The sequence below is a fragment of the Leptinotarsa decemlineata genome, unplaced genomic scaffold, assembly GCF_025532065.1.
Source record: "Leptinotarsa decemlineata unplaced genomic scaffold, Ldec_3_MD MMD2_tig00026328_RagTag_RagTag, whole genome shotgun sequence".
NCBI lineage: Eukaryota > Metazoa > Arthropoda > Insecta > Coleoptera > Chrysomelidae > Leptinotarsa > Leptinotarsa decemlineata.
This window is the reverse complement of record NW_027412688.1, coordinates 3559589-3579455: the sequence shown is the minus strand read 5'-3', so window position 1 is coordinate 3579455 and position 19867 is coordinate 3559589. Positions and strand designations below refer to the sequence as shown.

Sequence of the window (19867 nt, the reverse complement as noted above, 5' to 3'; positions counted from 1 at the left end):
TCAAAATATTCATTCATTTACTCCAAAAAAAATAGATAATTGGCTCTCCAGTGATTTCCCCATGAAGTTCAAAAGTTTGATAGAATAAATGAATGATTCATCAAAACACTTCATTCCATCATCTTGTAGAAGTAACACTTCCAATATGTTATACAAGGTGTTCGCAATCGATGATCAATTCTAAAGATATGTATTTTGTATTTCAGGATAGTTTTGAAATTCAGAGATGATTGTGACTCACTTACATGAAACATTCTTTATATCAAAAATCAACCATTCACGAGATATTTTTTAGGATTTTTTGAATATATCACTTAATGAATCATCAAAACGACGGTGTAACGACAATAAAGATTTCAAACAATTGGAACCCATTTTTTATTTCTTCAAATTCATCTTTCAGAAAAATCCAGCTTTCCACATAAGACTGGAGATTTGGGGAAAAACTTGACAAACGATCAAAAACCTATTTGTGAATGAAAAAAATCATGCTCACGCTTTCTCCTGATTATCTAAATGATGCACAAGCTCGTCTCTTTTATTCACAATCTGAACAAGTTCATCCAGCAAAGCTTGTTCCCTGTTACGCTGTTCTTCCGTTTTTCTCCAGTCCTCGATCGAGGCGATTTTCTGCAGCTCTTCGTTGAGAGTTTTGTACCTTGTTTCCAAATCTGCTTCTTTTTCCCTGAAAAATAGAGTTCGAAATGATTACAACAAAACACAGTTACATAATAAATTGAAGAAAATATCACATTGAGTGATTATTATAACTTTTGTGAAAGTTTTGGAAACTATCAGTTCAACTTCACTTAAAAAACTGATAATTATGATTTAATTGACTCACAGAATATTAAGTTGCATCTGCCGCCTGAGCAAAGCGTTCTTTTTATTAACAAATGTGAACCATTTCGTCATAAGAGCTTCTTCTTCTTCTCCATTACTATTCCTCGATTCCATCACGGCTCTGAGTTGCTTCTCAAGAATGGCTGCTTGTTCGTCTATCGCACGCTGCTCCCTCTCAAGGTCCTCGTTTTCTTTGTCTATCCACGAGTGTACGTCCTGGACATCTATTCCCATCTGAAAAATGGCACAATTAGGACAATAGCAAAACAGGTGTTTTGCTTAACAATAGCTATTGTATAGCAAAACACGTGTTGCGTTTTTGTGAGCTGTTCAGTGAACTGTATTCAAGAAATACTTCACTTTGAGATTCTCATTAAACGGTTTCACAAAAATTCAGCACGTGTTTCACTATACTATAGCTTCTTCAGGCGTATCTATAGCGTATATACATTCCTGAAGAAGCTATTGTATAACGAAGCATGTGTTGTAAACTGTTCAGTAGACTGTATTCAAGAAACACTTCAATTTGAGATTTTCATTGAACGGTTTCACAAACACTTAGCACGTGTTTCATTATACTATAGCTTCTTCAGGCGTATCTATAGCGTATATTGTATAGCGAAACACGTGTTGTGTTTTTGTGAACTGTTCATTGGAATATATTTAAGAAACACTTTATTGTCAGATTTTTACGTCGCTATACAATAGCTACTTCAGAAGTGTCCATACTATAGACACGCCTGAAGAAACTATTGTATAACGAAATACGTGTTGCGTTTTTGTGAACTGTTCAGTGCACTGTATTCAAGAAACACTTCACTTTGAGATTTTCATCAAATGGTTTCACAAAAACTCAGCACGTGTTTCACTATACTATAGCTTTTTCAGGCGTATCTTTAGAGTATAGACACGCCTGAAGAAGCTATTGTATAGCGACATACGTGTTACGTTTTTGTGAACTGTTCAGTGGACTGTATTCAGGAAACACTTAACTTTGAGGTTCTCATTAAACGATTTCACAAAAACTCAGCACGTGTTTCACTATACTATAGCTTCTTCAGACGTATCTATAGCGTATATACACGCCTGAAGAAGCTATTGTATAACGAAGCAAGTGTTGCGTTTTTGTGAACTGTTCAGAAACACTTCACTTTGAGATTTTCATTAAACGGTTTCACAAAAACTCAGCACGTGTTTCAGTATACTATAGCTTCTTCAGGCGTATCTATAGCGTATATACACGCCTGAAGAAGCTATTGTATAACGAAGCACGTGTTGCGTTTTTGTAAACTGTTCAATGGACTGATTTCAAGAAACACTTCACTTTGAGATTTTCATCAAACGGTTTCACAAAAACTCAGCACGTGTTTCACTATACTGTAGCTTCTTCAGGCGTATCTATAGCGTATATACACGCCTGAAGAAGCTATTGTATAACGAAGCACGTGTTGTGTTTTTGTGAACTGTTCATTGGAATATATTTAAGAAACTCTTTATTGTCAGATTTTTACGTCGCTATACAATAGCTACTTCAGAAGTGTCCATACTATAGACACGCCTGAAGAAGCTATTGTGTAGGGAAACACGTGTTACGTTTACAAAAACGTGTCTATACTATAGACACGCCTGAAGAAGCTATTGTATAGAGAAACACGTGTTGCGTTTCTGTAAACTGTTTAGTGGAATATATTCAATAAACACTTTGTCAGATTTTCACGTCGCTATACAATAGCTTCTTTAGACGTGTCCATACTCTAGACACGCCTGAAGAAGCTATTGTATAGAGAAACACGTGTTGCGTTTTTGATAAACAGTTTAGTGGAATATATTCAAAAAACACTTTGTCAGATTTTCACGTCGCTATACAATAGCTTCTTTAGACGTGTCCATACTCAAGATACGCCTGAAGAAGCTATTGTATAGAGAAACACGTGTTGCGTTTTTGTAAACTGTTTAGTGGAATATATTCAAGAAACACTTTATAGTCAGATTTTCACTAAACATTTTTACAACAATGCAACACGTGTTTCGCTATACAATAGCTTCTTCAAGTGTGTCTATATGCCTGAAGTGAAAATCTCACATTAAAGTGTTTCTTGAATATGTAACAAAATCTTATCAAAATACGAGATGCGGAAAACACATCAAATTGAACAAATTCGTAGGGATCCTAAAAGGTGAGAAAACCTTGCCCAAGTGTACATTAGAATTAATTCAATATCCGTCATTACATTAGCTAAGGAATTAGTTGTTTGAGATAGACACATGGCTTTGGCATGGATAGACTTTTGAGTTGTCTGAATGCTACGATTATTATCAAGTACGGTTGACTCATATGACCAGTGATTATGGCTGATGTCTTCAAAAAATGTAGTAAATGAGATTTTTGCAGTGGAGTATGTAAAAACAATTAAATTCACATAGAAAACAAAAGACATACCTCTCGCAACCCTAAATCTTCCGGTAGTCTATCGGGAGTAATTTTTTCTCTATTATTTTCATGGGGACTAGATTTAACAGAGAGCTCTTCAACAATCTGCAAGTTATTCGAGTACACGTTTCCGTTCTTCTCAGAATCTGAAAAAAAAACAGCTTTTTGATTATAAGGAGTATTAATATCAACTTTCAATTACCTAAAATGTTTTGCCGTTCCATGTTTTGGATCTCATTATCCAAAAACCTCAGCTTATCCTCGGCTTCCATGTAAGCCTTCACCGATTCTGGACTAACCCTGATAATCTCTGTGTTAGTTCCTGAGCCTCTACGCGCGTCAGCAAGCATCTTCCTTGCTCTTTCACGAAGAAGAGCTTGCCTTTCTTCTTCTGACTGAAGAAAAATCAATCTTTGATTAATATGATAGAACTGACCAGATACTTAATGAAAATCCATCACAACTTATTCAAAAAACACGCTTTAATGTTAGATTTCTACTTGAAACTTCACAAAAAAACAACACTTTTTAATTTTGATTTTTTTCTAACGTAGTTTTTCCATGAACTAGAAAAAGGAATCACCCAAAATGAGTTAGCCTTTTTGTTTCACTGATGTATCACACACAAGCAGAATTTTCAAAATTATAAAACATTATTTGTGAAAAGGATAACTTTTATTCAACTCAACCAACTTTGAATATATTTTTGTTTCTGATTTTTCCATGCTCGCCCTCCTTATCTTGTACACATTGTATATTGTAACACCAAAATGGAATATTAATTTCTCCCGGGGGTTTGTTTTGAATGTTTTAATTTTGTAAGTGAATGAATAAAACAACACATTTTCAATTGAAAAATAAGTTATAGGTTTGAGATATATTAATTTGATTGAACATTTTATTACTCCATTTTGCAGGATTCAGTATTGATGAATCAACAAAAGTAAATATATTTGATATATTTCAAAGAAATAAAACTTTTAACCCTGAAAATTATTTCTGAAAATGGTCTGATTTTTTTCTTTAATATCTCAATATGAGATTTCCAACTATCATCAATGTACAGTCCCAACAATTATTCTTGTTATTGTGAATTTCTTCAGTATTACTAGAAAAATGAGGTAATATGTCATCCATGTATAACTTAATGTTTCCTTTCAATAATAATTTTGAAACATAATTTATATAAATAAAAAATGAAACTGGACCCAAAATAGATCCTTGTGGAACATTTCGAGTGATAGTTTTCGATGAACTCGAACAAATATTGTGTTTGATTCAGTAGAAGTAAAATAAATACATCATGGTGTGTAAACTGTCATGGCTGATATTTCCGGGTTTATTAACCATGATCTGCAATTAAAAAAACTCAATGACAACAGTCAATAATCGCGAAAACATCGGACAATTTGTAATAATATATAAGTTATCATTATCTTTTTGGGAAAGAAAGTTTTTGGCTTTCTACTACTCCGTCTTGATACAAAAAAAGGATGAGGGAATCTTCCAAAGAAAGGAAGGCAAAACATCGATGTATACCAGTGAGGATGACAGTGTTCCATATAAGTGCAATTTGTTACCATTCATTTAAAGTAGAACTCATGTGAATGATATCTGATTTTTATTCCCCAACGAATGTTTGAAATACAAACTGAATAGAGAAAAGTATCTTCTGTATAATTCAGTGTTCATATAGAAGTATTTGTTTCGAAAGAATTTTTTTTCTTTCGTGTAATTCAATGTTTATATGAAAGTAGCTGTTTCAGGAGGACTTTCTTTCAGTTTGCATCTGAAAGTTACTTCTTTGCATGATCTACACATCCATGTATAGAGTTACTTATTTTCAAATTGATTACTTCCTTCCTTTCTTTGAAAGAATCCCTCATCCTTTTTTTGTGTCAAGATGGAGTAGTAGAAAGCCCAAAACCTTTCTTTCCCAAAAATTAATCACTCCTAAAAATATAACCCCTTCAATTCAAATTATCATTATCGTTTCATGACAAAAGGTTTTAAAAAATAATGTGAAATATCGGGAAGCTTTTCGAGCTGCATATAAGGAAAAAAACTATAAAAACGAAATATTTGCCATGCAATACATACCTTCGAAGGAGAAGTTGGGTTGGAACTATCTTTCCTTGTCTGTTCCAATAACACTCTGGCTCTTTCTCTCTGTTCCGAATGTCTCATGAGTATTTGCTGCACACGTGTCAAAAAATTTTTAATTGCTTGCCAAACCTTTATATCAAATTATTAGTTGTAGTTTATTGGTTAGTTTGAAAAGTTGCCCAAACGTGTCTATACCTACCCTATATATTCAGAAAGGGAAATGATGGAAAAATTTTCAAAATTAGACTAAGCAATCGAAGACGCCATCTTATTGGATCGATAGAAGACTCAATCCCCGAATATCAAATATGAACGAGATTCGTCTTCTGTCTCTCATTGCAGCTTCCACTGCAAAGAACTAGATGGAAGCAGAGCCCAAAAGCTTAGGCAAAAGATTTAATTGTGGGACTAGGCTGGACCACTCAACTGTCCTCAAAGAAGAAACCTAAAAGTCAAGACAAAAAAAAATCTCGTTCGATGGGCGATGTGGAAGCTGGACTTTGCATCTGACCACCTTGGGAAGTCTCGTTTATCCATGATATCTGTGGATTGAGTTCTCTGTCAATCCCATAGATGACGTAAGAGAAGATGTCATCACCTTTACTTTTACGCTTCTCTTTCAAGGACAATTAAGCAGTCTGGCGTTGGATCAAAAGCTCTCAGGCTCTGGTTTCATCTAACTTCCAGTTTGTTAGTGAAGGGGAAAACCCCCTCTAAAATAGTTGAAGATGTTATTGTGGTTTTTAGGTCAATTCATGTCTCTCCTACAAGCTTGATATGCTTGTAGATTTTTGTAAAAAGCTCTTTCTCCAACACTTACACCTTGAGGTATGTTTTCGATAGCTCACCCTGTATATACAATTTTCCAATATTGCATAGAAGGGTCACAAATTACTTTAAAAACAAAATCACAAAATTCTGGCTTTGCAATTAAATCCTTGTTGGTATTTAATAAAATTCACAATTTAAAGTGTGAATTTAATAAAATTCTAAGTATACAATCGGTATTCAACAAAAATGTACAGATTTAGTTAGAATAGTATAATTATCATCAATAAGTTCTGTTATTTCTTAATATTGTTAAATTTCAATTGTAAACTCAAAATTTTGCAGAATTTTAACTTTGGACTCTGAATTTTGTTAAATTCTTACTCTGAACTCCGGATTTTTCAAATTCTTACTGTAAACTCGGAATTTTCTTAAATTCTTACTTTAAACTCGGAATTTTTTCAAATTCTTACTTTAAATTTGGAATTTTTTTAAAATCTTAATTTTAACTCAGGATTTTCTAAAATTCTTACTTTGAATTCGGAATTTTCCCAAATTCTCAATTTTAAGTTGGAATTTTCTCAAATTCTTACTCTGAAGTCGGAATTTTCTAAAAATTCTTACTTGAAAATCTGAATTTTCTCAAATTCTTACTTTAAACTCGGAATTTTCTTGAAGTCTTACTCTAAACTAGGAATTTTCTTAATTCTTTCTTTAAACTTGGAATTTGCTTGAATTGCTACAATAAACTCGATTAATGTAAAAAAAAATAATAGTATAGGTGAAAGTATAATGTACTACAGTTTAAGGAAAGAATAAGAGATTTATCAAAAATAAGAATCAGTAATAACGAATGAAATAATATGAAAACTTACTGGATTTGGCTTTGGCAAGTCAGAGAAGATATCGCTTTTTTTATCTGCGTTGTCAGCCGAGTCTAGATTAACGTTAACGTCCCCGTTAGTTTGGGGAATTCCGTCGACATCTACTTTTTTATTTACAGAAGGAGGATCATCCTCGTCGTCGGAACCAAACGGATCAGTCAGCTCTCTCCTTGTCATGAGTATTGGTTTTTTGGATTCGGTTTTCTTTTCTTCCTGCTTCTTCTGTTGTTGCTCTTGTTTGTCCCGTGCTGGAGATGATATAACCTGGAATTATAATAATGATGATAAAATTATTTATTGTCACACCCTATAAAGCAGAAAAACAAATTCTAAAAGAAGACTATATGGAAAATAAATACCTTACTAATCACCAATCAGTAGAGTGAAAATGTTATTAAATGATAATTATCCATATTTGATTCATTAATATTTGTTACACCATAGAATAAGTCTCACATTGTCTAGGTGAAAAACCCGAAATCAGGTCGATTTGGGAAAATCTTTAAAAATAGGAATACCTTAGCTAAGGAACCTGAAAAATTGGGTTGAAAAAATAAGAATTCTCTAGCTAAAAAATCAAGACTACTGGTTCAAAAGATAAGAAGTTTTTAGGTAGGATAGCTTGACAATTTCAGGTAAGATAGCTTGAAATTTTTCTGGTAAGATAGCTTGAATACAAGTAAGTTGGAAAAATCTATTTATTTTCCAGTTGAGATTTTTTAAAAACCTAAAAGATCAGGTCGATTTGGGAAAAGCTATTATACAATAGCAATTTGTTACGTAAGAAACCTAAAAAATCTGGTCGATTTGGGAAAATCAACCAAAAATAATAATTTTTTTACCTGAAAATTCAGGTTGATTTGAGGTAAGCGCTCAAAAGATGAGATTTTTTTGGTGAAAAAAAAACTTGAAAAAACTGATTTATAGATTAAATTTTTCAGGTGAGTTAGCTTGGAAATAAGGAGATTTTGGGAAATCGGTGTGTAGATAGGCATGTTTAGTTGAAAAACCTGAAAAATTTTGGGAAATTGATCAAAAGATAACATTTTTTCAGGTAAGATTGCTTGAAAAAGTCAATTTAGGATAATCGATTCGCAGATTAAAATTTTTCAGGTAAGGCGGCTTGAAAATAATCGATTTGTAGATAGAGATTTCTTAAATCTGAAAAATCAGGTCGATTTTGGAAAATTTATCAAAAAATTATCATATGAAATATCATTTAACCTTTTTCTATATAGAATTTGACACCACATATTATAGTTTAGCGGATGTAAACATACAGTGAATACTGCTTATATTCGGGAATAACTAATGAAAGATTCGAGATTCTATGCCTGGATTACATGACTGCAAAAGATATATCGAAGTAGTGTAGGTTTGAAAAAAAAAAATTACTCGTTCCTCAGCATTGAAAACTCATCTCCGATCCCTTTGAATTGAAAAATTTAAATTCCTGGCTTTCTATCTATATCATTCTGATATACAGAATGATATATTGTAATTATAATAATCATTGTAATATTCAGAAACTAACCTTACTCATTATACTTTTCGAACTGTTGAGGATGATGTCCTTCACATCCTTCACGATTGTGGGTGACTTTTCCTTTTCCTTCTCCGGCTCAGGTTCGTTCAATATCTTCAACGGCAGCCTGAGTTTCGAAGCGTCACCCTTATGGTTATTCACCAAATTCATCTCCAAATCTTTCTGATTGTCCTGCTTCTTGTTCTGCTTGGCTTTCCGCAAGTTGATGATTTCCTGACCGAAAACTTGTTTAGTGATATCCGTGTCTTTATCGGTGTTGAATTTTCCTATAACATAATTGCTCTCTTCGACCGTTTTACCGATTTGCTGCACTTCCAATTGGTGGCCTGTGAAGCGGGCTCTGAGCTGATGGAGGTAAGTTATTACTGCTAGCTTGTCAGGAACTGAAATGATTATCTGGTATAATTTATGTCAGAAAACCGACCAACTTCTCACCTGCCAGCATATGCATATCAGAAGGTTCTATCACCTTTGGAATGCCAAGTTTGTCTCCGGCATCAAATGCCTTCTTACAATTTCCTTTAACGTCGTGTGGCGATAAGGAATCAAAGTCTCTGAAAATAGAAACCTGCACTGTTATTGTGAGAATTTACATCACATTTATTATTACAGAAAAACTCATTCTCAAAGTCACACATTAAAAATTTCCCTAGGTAGTCTTTGTTCTCGAAAGGGTCTGAAAATACTTTATACTGCTAATCCTTGTGAAGAAAAATTTTTTTCAACAATTTCTTTTATAAATATTGAAAACGGTTTTAACCAAAAAAAAACGTCAAATGAGCAATACTAAGAAATTGTTGAATGGCTTCAACGGAGATCCAGATTTGCTTAAAAGGGTTATAACTGGTATCGAATCAATGTATATGGTTATGCATTACTTGTTCGTAATTTCAAAAACAACACCGAAATCATTCCACAGCCACCGTATTCACCAGATTTTCTCCACTGCACTTTCTCCTGTTCCCAAGATTGAAGAGACCCATAAGAGGACGGCGTCTTGCGACTATTAAGTAAATGAAAACTGAATCGTTGAAAAGGCTCAATGGACTATTCAAGTATTACGTAAGCACTATCGGGGTGGTCTTTGCTTTGCTTATTTTTGATGACATGTGGCCGGAAGGGTTCCAGATGGTGATAACGTCAGCAGGAGTTATTTACTTTTTTACACATATAGCAACCCACATATGCATAACTGTCTTTTTGGATTTGGCCAAGGAAATTGATACCATGGATCATAATATACTCCTTCAACGTTTAGCTAACATTGGTGTGAGGGATGTTGCTTTGAAAATATTTGAGGACTATTTGACAAATAGAACACCGTTTGTCAAAGTAAATTACCCTCTCAGCAATCCACTAAAAATGACTCAGGGTGTACCCCAAGGAACTGTATTAGGACCCATCTTATTTCTAATATATATGAGCAACATCTTCAAAAATTTCTGATTTCAATGGTGAAATAACTTCATTTGCTGATGACACAGCTATCACTTTTGTTGGAAAAACGTGGGAAGAAGTATACACTCAGTCTGAAATAGGCATCAAAACGATTTTCAACTGGTTGAGTTCTAATTTATTGAGTGTCAATGTTAAAAAAAACAAATTTATTGCATTTGCTCCAACAACTAGAGATCAACCAGCTACAAACATCATAAAAATCCACAAAATATATTGTGCAAATGTTCCCAATTGTAGCTGTACTTCTATACAGAAAACGGATACAAAAAAATAATAATAACTTTATTCGTCTTTTCGATCATTTACATGATATAAGACACGTCATAAATAAAAATATGAAAATTATATAAAACAATAATAACGGTCCACACTAGAGATCAACCAGCTACAAACATCATAAAAATCCACAAAATATATTGTGCAAATGTTCCCAATTGTAGCTGTACTTCTATACAGAAAACGGATACAAAAAAATAATAATAACTTTATTCGTCTTTTCGATCATTTACATGATATAAGACACGTCATAAATAAAAATATGAAAATTATATAAAACAATAATAACGGTCCACATTATAACATGGACAGGTACTTAACTATAAACATATATAAAAATAAAACAAACACACATACACATAACACTATATATATATACACATATATACATACAAATATACATACACATATATACACACATACATACATAAAAGTAAATTTATCTTTAACTAGGATGAAAGAAATGCAATGAAAGCAATAATCATGATAACAGTGTATACCGTTCTAAGAATTCTTCTACGCATAATATCCCTTATTAGTTAATAGCTCCTTAATTTGTTTTTTAAATGGTATAATATGCAAATCTTCAATATCTTGAGGCAACGTATTGAATAATATTATGCCATTATATGCAAGTGATTCCTTGAATGTCGATGTTTTATGTTTTGGGAAAGTTAATAAATGTCTATTTCGTGTTGCATAGTTATGAACTATTGATTCATCTCTCAGATTGGGTACACTATTTTTCACATGAAGCAGAGCTTTATATATATAGATACAAGGTAACGTTAGCATCTTGTTCTTGCAAAAAGCAGGTCTACAGCTATCCCTGGGTGCAATATTAAAGATAGTTCTAATTATTCTTTTTTGAACAATAAAAACACGTTTTGCCTCCACAGAAGAACCCCACATTAATACATTTTTTGCCATATGTGAGTACGCCAATGAATAGTAAACAATCCTGATACCATCTAAACTAAGCACGTCTTTGATCTGTCTTATTGCAAATAACGCTTGATTCAATTTTTTGTAGACATGATCGATATGGGGCTCCCAAGACAAGGTTTTATCTATAAACATACCAAGGAGTTTGGCTGTTTCCGAGAGTTGGATGTTGTCGAGTTTCACTGTTTTCCTTAACGTGAAGCTTAAATGTACTGTTTTACTTTAATTCAATTTTAGTTGATTTCTATCACACTAAGAAATCATGTCATCCATGACTGAATTAATGTTGTTTTCTAGCTCCTCCAGAAACTGTAATGGTAGTGTCATCTGCGAATAGGATAATAAAACCTTGTTTTATATACTTCGGAAGATCATTTATATAGAGAAAAGCAGTGGGCCTAAAATGGACCCCTTTGGTACCCCAAGGATAATATCTTGAATAACAGATACTGCATTATTCACAGTTGCTACCATTTTCCTATCTTCCATAAAAGATTTTATCCATTCCAGAAGGAACCCTCTAATGCCAATGTTATATAAGGTTCGTTCCAACCAGCGTCAGAAACAGTTTCTGACAGTCAGGATTCTGCGCAGTAATGTGATTGCGTTCCAACGTGAGTTTCCAACCATTAGTAAACTGTCAGTTTTCTGTTTCATCCAAGATTCAAACCTGTTCGAAATCTATCAGAATGGTTTGAGGATTATCTTCTAACCATCAATCTGACGCATGCGTATTCCGTATTACTGTTTCTGTTTTATGTTCATGCAACTTACAAACAACATAACCTGCAAAAATTGTTATAAAATAAATAATGTATTTGCTGGCGCAGGAAAAATTGGGAATTCTTCAAGTGAACCTATAATATGAACATCTTTAATTACACAAATTATTTATTGCAGTGACCTTCCAGTTCCATGTTGATAAGTAAATAGAATAGAGATATAAAATACTGCAACCTTCTTTTACTCCCCAGAAATACACTTGATTAGATTTATTTTTAAAGAATTGAAGGAGTTATATTTTTGGGGGTGACACTCGTTGTGGAATGTTTGAAATACAAACTGAGTAGAGAAAAATATCTTCTGTATAATTCAGTGTTCATATAGAAGTATTTGTTTCGAAAGAATTTTTTTTTCTTTCGTGTAATTCAATGTTTATATGAAAGTAGCTGTTTCAGGAGGACATTCTGTCAGTTTGTGTCTGAAAGTTACTTCTTTGCATGATCTACACATCCATGACCTACACATTCAAATTGATTACTTCCTTCCTTTCTTTGGAAGATTTCCTCATCCCCTTTTTTTGTATTAAGATGGAGTAGTAGAAAGCCAAAAACTTTCTTTCCCAAATTATTTTTAAAGGTTATGTTGAAATTCCATGCCAAACTTCAGTTGAACTATCAGCTGTTCCAATCAGAAATTTCAAATTATTCAGAAACCAATATTTACCAGACATGCGCGTTGTCAACGATTTACAAACAGTTGGAAATCTGTTTGTGACTCAAGGTTGGAACGAACCTATAACTTACTAACCATTATGTCACTATTTACTGAAAATACCTAGAGGTATTGGTGGACCAATCTCTTCGGTGGAATGCACACATTGATTATACAGTAACCAGAGTATGTAAATTAATATATAAATTTCATCAGCTCAGGAATATACTGAACAGGAAAATGATACTGATGGTGTATGATGCCTTGGCTAACTCCATAATACGTTACTGTATAATAGTATGGGGTGGTACCTTCAAGACATCGCTAATTAACTAAAAAGTAATTCAAAATTCAATAATAAGAATAATGATGAAAAAAGATCGACAGCTGGTCGTACTGTCATCTTCTAGGCACTCCTCAAACTGAACTTGTCATCCTGTCGTCTGCCTCTTCATACGGTCTGAACGTTTCAACTCAGGTATTTCAGGTACTTCAGGTAAATTTGTCTGTATTTGTACTGCATCAGGTACTATTCTTTGTGTTAGATCTTCTCTAGGAATGTGGAAATATATTAAACAAAACCAAACACATTCCTAGAGAAGATCTAACACAAAGAATAGTACCTGATGCAGTACAAATACAGACAAATTTACCTGAAGTACCTGAAATACCTGAGTTGAGACGTTCGGACCATATAAAGAGGCAGACGACAGGATGACAAGTTCAGTTTGAGGAGTGCCTAGAAGATGACAGTACGACCAGCTGTCGAAAGCGCTCGCAGATAATTAATAGAAGAAGATATATATATATATATATATATATATATATATATATATATATATATATATATATATATATATATATATAGATATATAGATATTTGATATTTACATACTTGATACTACTGAAATATAAATATAATCACTCACATGAGATCAGGTTCGAAATGATGAATCAGAGCACAGAAAGCCATACCATTCCTCCAGCTCGTAGTCAAGTTAGTTACCTTCACTCCGGGATATGATTTCGTCATGTCCTTGCACCATTCCAACAAATCTTGTCCTGAAATAGATGACACGTTTAGTACAACAAAAAAAAAATATTCAAATTTACTTACCCGGTGTCGAAAGCTCTTGCTGCGGATTAGGAATTTCAATTTGCTCCTTCTGTTCGAGGGGTTCCAGTTTCAAATTCACAGTATTCCTTGTATCATTTTCGATTTTATCTTTTTTGGTGAAGCTGAGAGGAGTTACTTTATTAAAGTCGCCATCTCCTTCTTCGGTAATGGAGCTTTCCAAGTTATCCAATGCCTCCGAACATTTTTCGGAGTAGATATCATTAACGTCAGATACGAAGTCGGTTTCTTTCGGCGGAGGCACAGAAAGTAATTTCGTTTGTTTTGCGATATCTTTTGTGGGAGAAAAAGTTTCCGCGGTGGGGGTTTTATCATCAGAGAGAATGCTGGCCACTGTAACAAAAACTTTTGCTGAGAAAATTGAAAACTTTAAAGCAATCACAATTCGAACTGGTTATTTTCAAACAGATACCAGAAAGTATCTTTCAATTTCTTACCACTGATTGGAGTACTGGCAAAATCAGAGCCGGACAGGCTATTAGTCATTAGTTGAAGATTTTGGGTCACTTCGTGTATACTATTTTTCATAGCTGTGTCACTTAACGAACAATCATCATCTTCTACGTCTTCTAGCGCAGCTATATCATCGGTGTTATTATTCACAGACATCAAAGAGGCCATGGACTGCATGTCTTCGTCCCTGAAGAAACAACAATTAGGATAATTATTTTATATTGTTTTTGTACCAAAGAATTTTTTTCGTTCATACCAATAAAAATAAATAAACATTTTAATATTTCACACCATGTTTATGGTTAAATATATTAACCAAAGTATACGGTCAAATCAGAAATTGTAATATCTCTTATCTGACCCTATCAGGGGCATCCACATAAAACCTTGTAAATATAATTGTTCTGTGTAAATAATATAATTCAAAGAATCCCTTCTTCCACAACTCTTTTTCTGCATAATTCTGTCTCATCCTCTTTATGCTTGACTTTCTATGACACACTCCCATTTCTCCAATTTTATATAGTCTCTAGTCATTCATTCATTCTCATTTCGATATTACTCTGTTTCTCTCCCTCTGCTACTCTGTTCCTCTTCCTTTGTCTGGCTTTCTCAATCTGTCTCTCAGTCAATGTAGATTCCTTCATTTTAAACTGTTTGCTTGTACTTGTCCATATCTCTCTACTATTTGTTCAATTTTGTTATCACTTTCTTAGCATCATCAATTCTTCATTTCCTGATAATTTTCTCCTCTTCCACACAATGTTTTCTCTCTCTAGCTCTTTCTCTCTCTACCTTAAGCTCTCTGTCCCTCAAGCTCCCTCCCTCAAGCTATTTCTGTCCCTCAAGCTCTCTGTCCCACAAGCTTCCTCACTCCCTCAAGCTCTCTCCCTCGCGATATCTCTCTCTCTTTCTCTCTATCTCAAGCTCTCTCTCTCTCGCTTCCTTATGCAGTCTCCCTTCCTAAAGTTCTCTCTCCCATAAGCTTTCTCCCTTCCTCAAGCTCTCTCTCCTTCAAGCTCGTTCCCTCCCTCATGTCCCTTTTCTCCCTCATGCTTCTTTTCTCCCTCAAGCTCTCTCTCTATGTACCTCAAGCTCTCTCCCTCAAGCTATCTCCCCCCCCTCAAGTTCCCTCCCTCCCTCAAGTTCCCTCCCTCCCTCAAGCTCTCTCTGTCCCTCAAGGTCTCTTCCTCCCTCAAACTCTCTCCCTCAAGATATATATATATATATATATATATATATATATATATATATATATATATATATATATATATATATATATATATATATATATCTCTCTCTTCCTCAAGCAGTCTCCCTTTCTCAAGCTCTTTCTCCTTCAAGCTCGTTCTCTCCCTCATGATCCTTTTCTCCCTCAAGCTCTCTCTCTCTACCTCAAGCTCTCTCCCTCAAACTATCACCCCCCCTCAAGTTCTCTCTGTCCCTCAAGTTCCCTCCCTTCCTCAAGTTCCCTCCCTCCCTCAAGCTCTCTCTCTCTACCTCAAGCTCTCTCCCTCAAACTATCACCCCCCCTCAAGTTCTCTCTGTCCCTCAAGTTCCCTCCCTTCCTCAAGTTCCCTCCCTCCCTCAAGCTCTCTCTGTCCCTCAAGGTCTCTTCCTCCCTCAAACTCTCTCCCTCAAGATATATATCTCTCTCTCTTCCTCAAGCAGACTCCCTTTCTCAAGCTCTTTCTCCTTCAAGCTCGTTCTCTCCCTCATGCTCCTTTTCTCCCTCAAGCTCTCTCTCTCTACCTCAAGTTTTCTCCCTCAAACTATCTCCCCCCCTCAAGTTCGCTCTGTCCCTCAAGCTCCCTCCCTCCCTCAAGCTCTCTCTGTCCCTCAAGGTCCCTTCCTCTCTCAAGCTCTCTCCCTCAAGATATCTCTCTCTCTTCCTCAAGCAGTCTCCCTTTCTTAAGCTCGTTATCCTACAAACTCGATTTCTCCCTCATGCTCCTTTTCTCCCTCAAGCTCTCTCTCTCTCTCTCTACTCCAAGCTCTCTCTCTCTCTCCCTCAAGCTCTCTCTCTCTCTCCCTCAAGCTCTCTCTCTCTCCCTCAAGCTCTCTCTCTCCCTCAAGCTCTCTTTCTCCCTCAAGCTCTCTCTCTCCCTCACGCTCTCTCCCTGTCTCAAGCTCTCTCCTGCTCTCTCTGAATAAAAATAAGATAATATCACTTACGTTGCGTTCCCTTCTTTGAGGAGGACGCACGACAAAGTACAATCCAATTTTGCGTTAGTAACTTTCTTTGTGATGGGTTTGAAATTTATCTGAAGTTCTGTATGTGTCGATTCGACACTGGCATATTTCCTCATGTTGACGTGAGCAATGGCAAGTTGTCTTCTTTTTCCTGTTGTTGGAACCTTTAAAATAATATTGCACACGTCATAAAACAATTCAAAACTTATATACAAAGGTTTCTATTTTCAAATAAATAGAACTGCCATTATCAATGAGACATAATTTTCAATTAACAATGGAAATGTTTTTTTTGAAAACAAGCAGGATGAACAAATTGCATATGATTATCATCAGTTTGTTCGAACAATAAAAAATGGGTGAAAAAAGTGCTAATGATGAAATTATTAATTCAATATGATGACCTCAAACAAATTATTCACGAACTCATTACACACAGTTGGAACTGAATTGAAAATAATTAACTGTTGAAGAACATATGAGTATTTGAAATTGTTTCTATATTTTCCACAGATCAATTCCAAGTTTAAGAACCAGAAATAATTGGTAATATAGTATAGAGAAATGCATGAAAATATGCATATGAAAAGACAATATTTAAAAATATTTTTTCTTTCTACTTTTCTAATATCAAAAGAAAACGTAGAAGAATTAGTGTTAGTTTTGACGTTTGTGGTAAAAATTAGAAATAGTGTTTTTCAGTTTATATCCCAAAGAAATATATGTGGATGAGACTAACTATAAGAGATTTCATTGATTAATTTTTGAATTATTTTTTTCCAAGTTTTTTATTTATATTTTACTTTTTTATATTTTATATTTTTATATTTACTAATGAAACAGATAAAGGTAAATATGTTGTACCTGTTGTAGCTTTGATAGAAGTATTTTGCTTCAGAAGCTGAGAAGATAAGGGAATAAGGGGATGGATAAGTAATTATTTATCAAATAGGAAACAGAGAGTACATATAAACGATTATTTCTCATCATATATAACAAATCACACAGGAGTGCCACAAGGTAGTGTGCTTGGTTCCCTATTATTCATTCTGTATCTGAATGATATACAATTATTTACAGACTGTGAGTTCATCAAGTTATTTGCAGATGATACCTTATTGGCCTGTACCGTTTCTTCAGAGGGTTTGGTGTTCAATTAGCTTTCCTAAATTAGACTGGAATATATCTAATTTCACAAAACCTTTTCAAATATCTTACAGAAAGGCAATTCACTAGTAATAACCCTAAAGAAACCTGCTCTAGTTTTTTGTATGTCCGTTTCAACTTTTAAAAAAATCTGTGAATCAAATCAATTTCAAACCACTTGTCTCAATTATGCTGAACACATCAAAATCAGAACATCAGCAACATTCAAAATAAATCTTATTAGTAATGTTCATGACACTAACCATATTTAATTGAAATATCAAGTAGATCTGTTAAAATGTAGAAAAAAATGTTTGTGACAATTATTTATTACTATCAATTATTTATACCTTATACCATAAATAGTAATAGGCAAAAATTAGTTTCAACTTGTCTCAGACTGAAACTAGACGAGTAAGGAACGACAATAATAACCATCATAGAGTTGTTACTATAAATCAGACACTTTGTGTAGCATCAATTGATCATCACAGACAAGTTGAATAATTATCAGGTCAGATGATAAGGAATTCAATGTGTAAAAATCACTAATAATGACATACGTTATAAATAATAAACACTGAAATCAAAATTCTTGGATAGATCTTAAAACGGTATTAGTATTCAACCATAGATAGTTAAGTGAGCTTTTTTTTAAGACAAAACACAAGCACTACAGGAAAATCCATTAGGGCGCTCTAAGAGCAGTGCCTGTGCGAAAGTAGCGATTCACATTGGATTTGAATCGCTGGAGATCAAATTCATTTGGAAAACGTTCTCAAGAAGTGTATTTCACATAACTACATTTCCTAAAATGAAACGCAGTTCTCCAGTCCGTCGCGTATTTCTGAACTAAATTAACTGGTGTGGAATCCAATTGTAATAATATTATTATTTATGTACCAAATGAAGTGACTGAGAAAATTTCATTAGAAACCAGAATCATAAATTGATGAGAATAGACTGATGCCAGAGCTATGTGGAGATGATAAAAAGAAGTGCTTGATGGAATGAAATCAAACACCAGCTCTTATCAAATTTGAAAAACAAGTTTCAGAAATTCGTAAGGGCATTTCAAACAGCGGCGGCTCGTCAGAGGAGGCAAGGGAGGCTTAGCCTCCCCATAAAATTTGAGGCTATTCATCGCAATAAATGAAAAGCTTTTGATAAATAATTATGATTATTTTTTTCTAAAAATGCTAGGGTATCATTACTTTACCATTTAATTTTTAATACAAACACATAATATGCCCGAAAAAAACACTATCACTCACTACGTAGTACGTACCACACTGTATCCTGCATCAACAAAACTCACAACGCACCGCCCATAAACGAATAACGAATAAACCATCAACCCGAAATAATAAATGACATACGTTGCAAGGGAGCCAAGCCTCCGACCACTTTAAAAAACAAAGGCTCCACGGGACCGATCCAACCAGCGACATACGTCCCGATTTGTAATGTCAATTGCAGAAATTATAGCGTTAGAGGAGGCTAGCCTCCAGTTGGTCTCCGTTAGTGCACGACTGCGTTTGTTTTTTATTCAATGATTCGGACGGAATACCGTGACGGACCGGGACTGAAAAATATTTCGGTAAATCGTTTTAGTGTTTCTTGATAATATTTGTTATTTGTGTATAAAACAGGCAGTATTATATTATAGCAGTGCTTTTTGGTAATATTTTTAATGTGTTTTTAAAGTGTTTTCTTTCAATTTCAAGGTGTTTTCAGGTTTTCACTTTTCACGAAATTAAAAAATCTGACGATATAGTCGATTGGTTGCTGACAAATAATTTCAAGTCTTTATCTTATGATAATGAATTTTACATTATTAAAACTCTGGGAAGGCCTCAACCAAATCTGATTTCAATTAAAGTGTCAGATAATCGACAAAATCGAGGATTTAATATTAGTTGGTACGATAAATGCGATTGGTTAACCGGCTCCATTGAACGAGAAAAACTTTTTTGTTGGCCCTGTGTTTTATTTTCCGTACAAACTGAATATCAAACGTGGTCTAAAATAGGATACTCCGATTTAAAAAAATTACCTCGGTCTATAGAAAGACATTTTAAATCTAAGGAGCATATTATTTCGTCTTGTGAATTAAAATTATTTAGCAAACAAAATATAGAAACAGCTTTAGATACAGCTCAAAAAGAGGCCATAATTTCTTTTAATAATCAGGTTAGGGAAAATCGGTCGAATTTAAAAAGACTTATCGATATTACAATTTATTTGGG

General features: G+C 34.2%; 1 protein-coding gene across 3 annotated transcripts in view; it reads right to left on the bottom strand.

The window, feature by feature from the left end:
* Nucleotides 1-19867, bottom strand: part of LOC111509586 (EH domain-binding protein 1) — a 34310-nt gene that overhangs the window by 4549 nt on the left and 9894 nt on the right. For 2 of the 3 annotated variants that reach the window (XM_074182446.1, XM_074182445.1), the window contains 12 exons: nucleotides 16455-16636; nucleotides 14264-14466; nucleotides 13809-14159; nucleotides 13621-13753; nucleotides 9014-9132; nucleotides 8567-8961; nucleotides 7024-7296; nucleotides 5375-5509; nucleotides 3477-3669; nucleotides 3284-3420; nucleotides 845-1077; nucleotides 497-685 (listed from right to left, as the gene is read on the bottom strand). In XM_074182446.1, coding sequence (XP_074038547.1) covers nucleotides 497-685; nucleotides 845-1077; nucleotides 3284-3420; nucleotides 3477-3669; nucleotides 5375-5509; nucleotides 7024-7296; nucleotides 8567-8961; nucleotides 9014-9132; nucleotides 13621-13753; nucleotides 13809-14159; nucleotides 14264-14466; nucleotides 16455-16636 — 2543 coding nt within the window. The remainder of the gene's footprint in view (nucleotides 1-496; nucleotides 686-844; nucleotides 1078-3283; nucleotides 3421-3476; nucleotides 3670-5374; nucleotides 5510-7023; nucleotides 7297-8566; nucleotides 8962-9013; nucleotides 9133-13620; nucleotides 13754-13808; nucleotides 14160-14263; nucleotides 14467-16454; nucleotides 16637-19867) is intronic. The other variant, XM_074182447.1, reaches the window with a different exon arrangement.